This window comes from Apteryx rowi, unplaced genomic scaffold (genome assembly GCF_003343035.1).
Source record: "Apteryx rowi isolate R43461 unplaced genomic scaffold, aptRow1 scaffold_768, whole genome shotgun sequence".
NCBI lineage: Eukaryota > Metazoa > Chordata > Aves > Apterygiformes > Apterygidae > Apteryx > Apteryx rowi.
Window position 1 is genome coordinate 234,223 of NW_020451058.1, and position 5,092 is coordinate 239,314.

The window sequence follows — 5,092 nt, forward strand, 5'->3', positions numbered from 1 at the left end:
GGGCCGCACCGGGGGGGCCTGGCCCCGCCGCCTGCTCGCCCTGGGGCTCTGCTGCCTGCTGCCGCCCCCCGGCTCCGGCACATGGAGCCTGGCCGCGCTGCAGCCCGCCGCCCGCAGGTACGCACCGGCACCGGCACCGGCACCGGGGTCACCGGCACCGGCGGGCACGGCGGGCACCGGCGACCGAGGGGGTTTGGGGACACGGAGCACCGGGAGACAGCAGGCACCGGGGCACGGGGGGACACCGGAGCGCTGGGGCACCGGGCATGGGGGCACCGGGCATGGGGGGTGCAGGCACCCGGYGTGGCGGGGCACCGGGGACCGGGCACGGCGGGGCTGCTTGGCTCCGGGCCACTGGAGCCAGCGGGGCTCTGGGGCTGCTGGCACTTACTGGGGCCAGTGGGACTTACTGGGGCCAGCAGGGCTCCCGGGACTAGCAGGGCTGTTGGGGCTACCTGGGCTTACTGGGAATACTGGGGCTGCCCATGGCTCCGGCTGGAGCTGCYGGAATAGCAGCCCTGTCCCCAAGCTCCTGCCCGTGCCTGGGAAGCAGAGCGGCGGCGGGAGCCCTGCACCCACGGTGCCCACTGTGCCTGCGGTCCCTTGTCGCCGCGGTCCCTGTCCCGGTGGAGCAGCGGGCGGGGTGGCGGGGGGGTTGTTTACAGGAAATCTTTGGCTCGGGCCGTGTCTCCGGCACCGGATTGCCGGGACCTCCCGGATCCGCTCGGGTCGGCGAGGCGACAGGCAGAAGCTGCCTCATTTCCCCTTCCCCTCCCGGCCAAGCCCAGGAAACTTTGGCACCACCGTGTCCTGCCCCCCCCCGGGCACCCCCGGCCCCCACGGTGCCCGGTGGCATGTGGGGTGCCCCTGACCCACTTGCCGCGCCAACGCGTCACTGGGGTCCCACATGCCCGAGCAGGGGGGYGCAAAGCCAAGAGGATGCTCCGGGGGAGGCGCGCTGGATTCGGAGCGAATCCAGGCCCCGAGTGGCGGGTGCAGAGCCCAAGCATGCTCGGTGCACGAGTGCTGGCCCGGGAGCAGGGGTGGGGGGGTCGGGTCAGGCCAGGCCATGCGAGCGCTTGCACGCCGGGCCCAGCCTCCCCGGCCACTTCCAAGGAGGGTATTTCCCCGGATCGGGAGCGGGCCGCTCGCTCCGTGCCAAGATAGGGAGATTAAACGGGCCGGGACCCGTTTGCCGGCCCCGGGGGTGCCCGGCGCTGGCACGGCTGCACCCTGCCCGACCCCGGGAAGAGCTGGGGGGGGCAGATTTTCCTGCCTGGGGGGGGACTTTCCGCCACGGGCACTGCCGGGCACAGGGAAAAGCAGCTCCCAGCCTCGGGGCTGGGAAAGACGAGTCCTGCCCGGCGCGGGCACGGGGCCACCGGCGCTTTGTGGCACTCGTCACCCCCGGGGCCGGGTGGGGGGCCCGGGGGGGTCGGCGTCACCCAGCGGGCTGGCGAGCCGCCGCGGTGGGCAGAGCCTGGCATGAGGAGCCGGAGCAGGGCAGGGAGGCGCCCGGAGAAAGGAGCCTTTGTGCGGGGTGGGCCGGGGGCGCGGGGCGCCGGGGGGGGGCGGGCGGCGAGCTGGCGCCAGCCCCCAGCCGCCCGGGAATGCGGCAGGAATGCGAGGCCTCAGCTTCCCGCGCCGTGCCACGGGGTGCAGGAGACCCCCCCTCCCGCCCCGGGGGGCAGATCTGCCTCCGAAAGCCCGGGGGGGGGCATTTCCCGCGGGTCTCAGCCAGGGCAGGGGGGGTCTGATCCTGCCCCGGCCCCCTCTGGATGGGCGCAAGGTCTCCAGGGTGCCAGCAAGCCCGTGCAGGAGGCACGTGGGGGCAGGCGGGCACCCGGGGGCAGAGCCGCAGCGGTGGGACCCCCCCTGAGCTCCCTTGGGTGGGGGGCACCCGTGCCTGGCACCCGCGGACCCTCTCCAAGGGCTGCGGGTGCCCCCGGTTCCTCTTTCAGCAACTGGTGCTCCTACACGGTGACGCGGACGGTGTCGTGCCACGTGCAGAACGGCACCTTCCTCCAGCGGGTGTTTCAGAGCTGCCGGTGGCCCCTGGCCTGCAGCGGCGGCAGGTGAGAGGGCAGCAGCAGGCAGCAGGCGTCCTGCCGGCAGCCCGGGGCGTGGGCAGCTCCAGCCCCCTGCGCTTGGGCAGCGGGTAGTGCCAGCGGCTCCGGGACACGTGTGACGGCGGCTGCCCCGCTCTGTGCCGGCAGCTACCGCGCCATCGTCCGGCCCATGTACCGTGTGGCCTACAAGACGCTCACGGCGCTGGAGTGGAAGTGCTGCCCCGGCCACGCYGGAGCCAACTGCGAGGAAGGTAGGACCCGGCGGGGCCGTGGGAAGGGGCCCAACCCTGCCCCCAGCTGCGGGTGCTGTGCCCGGCGTGGCAGCTCTACCTCCTGGTCCTCTCCCTGGCTGGGCTGCAGGTGGCCTCACTGGTAGCCACCCAAGAGTGTGTCCCCTCTGGCCACYGGCATCTTTGYAGGGGCCAGGCAGCGTGGGGCAGGGACACTAGCATGTGCACCCATGGACGGATGGATGGATAGATGATGCTCATGGGTGGGCATGMAGGATGTGGTGGGGCACCCATGGGTGCTGGGGCCTGTGCACCCATGGATGGATRGATGGACCCGTGTGTAGATGGACAGATGGATGGATGATGCCCATGGGTGTGCATGTGGCATGTGGCAGGGGCACCAGCAGGTGCTGGGGTCTGGACACCTGTGGATGGACCAATGGACCCACATGCAGATGGATGGATGGATGATGCTCTTGGGTGTGGGTGCTGGGGGCCGGGCACCCATGGATGGGTGGCAGCACAAATGGACAGATGGACCCACATGTGGACAGATGGATGGATGGATGATGTTCCTGGGATGCAGGGATGGGTAGATGAGTAGGTGGATGGATGAAAGGATGGACGGATGGGCGGACAGATGGCTATGCCTGTGGACGGATGACCGCATGGATGGGTAGGTGGATGGATGGATGGATGGATGGATGGATAGGTGGGCAGAAGGGTGTGTGCGAATAGGCAGATGGACGGATGTTGCTGCGCACGGACAGATGGATGGATGTGTCCATGCATGGATGAACAGCTGTGCTCACGCGTGGGTGGATGAGCAGGGAGGCAGTTGGCAAGGTGCCACATCGAGGGTCCAGCTGGTTGTGCCGTGGGTGGGGGTGGCCCAGGCCCGAACCGAGGGACATTCCCAGCGGATGTCCCTGCCGTGCAGGGACACATCCAGGGACTGTGGGGTGGTGCAGAGGGGTGGGGGCACCCTGGGGCTCGGTCACCATGGGGTGGCAGCTGGCACATGCCCCAGAGGCCCTGGAGCCAGCTGGGTGGCAGCAGCGAGGGGGAGGCTCTTCCTCCTCCTCCTCCTCCTCCTCCTCCTCCTCCTCCTCCTCCTCCGTGCGTGCTTTCCCTCTCCCCTCCTCCTCCTCCTCCCCTCGCTGCGCGCTGGCCCCGTGCCCCACATCTGGGCCCGCTTAGGGCCGCGCTGGCTGTCCCCTCCAGCGGCGGCGGCGGTGGCGGTGCCTGGGTGTGGTGGCAGCGTGGGGGGAGCGGGGGACGCCGTGCCGGCGGTCTCCTCACCCAACACCCCTTTCTTGCCACGCCGGGCAACTCGTGGGCAAGGGGTGCCGGGACCCYGTGCTGGGCGGTGGCAGTGCCCCCGGGACTGTCCCCTGTCACCTACCCCAGCCTCTAAGCTGAGCTGGGGGGTCTCGCTGGGTGGTGGGTTTGGGGAGATCTGGTTTAGGGCCATGGATGGTTTGGGGGGTCTGGCCCAAGGTCATGGAGGGGTTGGGGAGAATCTGGCTCATGGTCTTGGGTACGTCTGGGGGGGATCTGGCTCCCAGACATGGGTGGTCTTGGGGGGGGATTTAGCTCAAGGTCATTGGTAGGTTTGGGGGGATCTGGCTCAGGGTCTTGGGTGGGTTTGGAGCAGTTCTGGCTCACAGCCATGCATGCTTTGGGGGGCAGATTTGGCTCAGGGTCATGGGTGGGTTTGGGGGAACTAGCTCAGGGTGATGGGTGGGTTTGGGGGGATCTGGCTCAGGAGCATGGGTGGGTTTCAGGCTTTGAGGCCCACTTGGAGCAAAGATGGGGCAGAAACCATGGAAGGACCCCTGTGAATCCCCCCTCCCCCTTTCAGGGGGTGCCAGGCTAGGGATTATCCCTGCCCTCCGTGGCCTTCCGGGGGGTCTCCCCACCGGTGGCTCTACGCCGGGTTGGGCGCAGGGCAGCCCCCGCCGCGGGCTGAGCCCCCCTTCCCTCGGCAGATGCTCACACCTACCTCGCGCTGCGGGACGCCCCACGGCCTGGCCTGGCCCCCCGCCGGACCCCCCTGCGCCCCACCGCCTTCTCAGGTGGGTCCCCGCGTCCCTCCGCCGGGCGCCGGGCGCTTTGGCGCGACGCCCCGGTGATGGGCGCCCCGCTTGGCTCCGCAGGGTGCTTGAACTGCAGCCGCCTGGGCGAGCTGTCGGCCCGACTCTCCGTCCTCGAGGGCCAGGTGAGCGCGGGCCGGGTGGCCCCGGCGGGTGACACCGCCGCGGGGGGCGCGCGGCCCCCCAGGGGGGCTGCTCCCACGGCCCCCCCCCCCGACGCCAGCCTCTCCTTGCCAGGTGGCCCGGCTCTCGGTGGCCGACCCGCCGCCACCGCCACCGTCCCCGGCACCCAAGGGTGCCCCGCYGGGCCGGGGCTCCGGGGGCGGCCAGCTGTGGGGGTCCCCCGCTGCCCGCGGCAGCCCCGGCGAGGAAGGTAAGCGGGGGGGGGGCGCTTGGGAAGGACCCCCCCACCCCGCCGCCCCGAGGCGGGTGCCCGGGTGCCCCGCTGAAGCCACGTGCTCCGCTGCAGGGCGACCCGGCTGGCGAGGGYCCCCCGGGCCCAAGGGTGACACGGGAGGCCGGGGTCCGGCCGGCGGTGCCGGAGCCGAGGGTCCCGCGGGGCCACCAGGTGAGACGCCCCCGGAGGCCCCCGGCGCCCTCTCCTTCCTCCCGTCTTCCTCTACCTCGTCCAGCCCCCTCCCCGGATGCCCCTGGGTCCCCCCCGGAGCACCCAGCGCCACCCGCCCCGTCGCGCTGC

At 71.6% G+C, this 5,092-nt stretch overlaps 1 protein-coding gene across 1 annotated transcript in view; it reads left to right on the top strand.

Annotated features, from left to right (window-relative positions):
- Positions 1–28: 28 nt before the first annotated feature.
- The window catches only part of EMID1 (EMI domain containing 1), a gene marked incomplete at its 5' end in the record, with an annotated part of 14,318 nt that continues 9,254 nt past the window's right edge, over positions 29–5,092 (top strand). The window contains 7 exons of the mRNA XM_026088362.1: positions 29–117; positions 1,962–2,075; positions 2,217–2,320; positions 4,291–4,377; positions 4,459–4,520; positions 4,633–4,768; positions 4,865–4,963. Of these exons, the coding sequence (XP_025944147.1) occupies positions 29–117; positions 1,962–2,075; positions 2,217–2,320; positions 4,291–4,377; positions 4,459–4,520; positions 4,633–4,768; positions 4,865–4,963 (691 nt within the window). The remainder of the gene's footprint in view (positions 118–1,961; positions 2,076–2,216; positions 2,321–4,290; positions 4,378–4,458; positions 4,521–4,632; positions 4,769–4,864; positions 4,964–5,092) is intronic.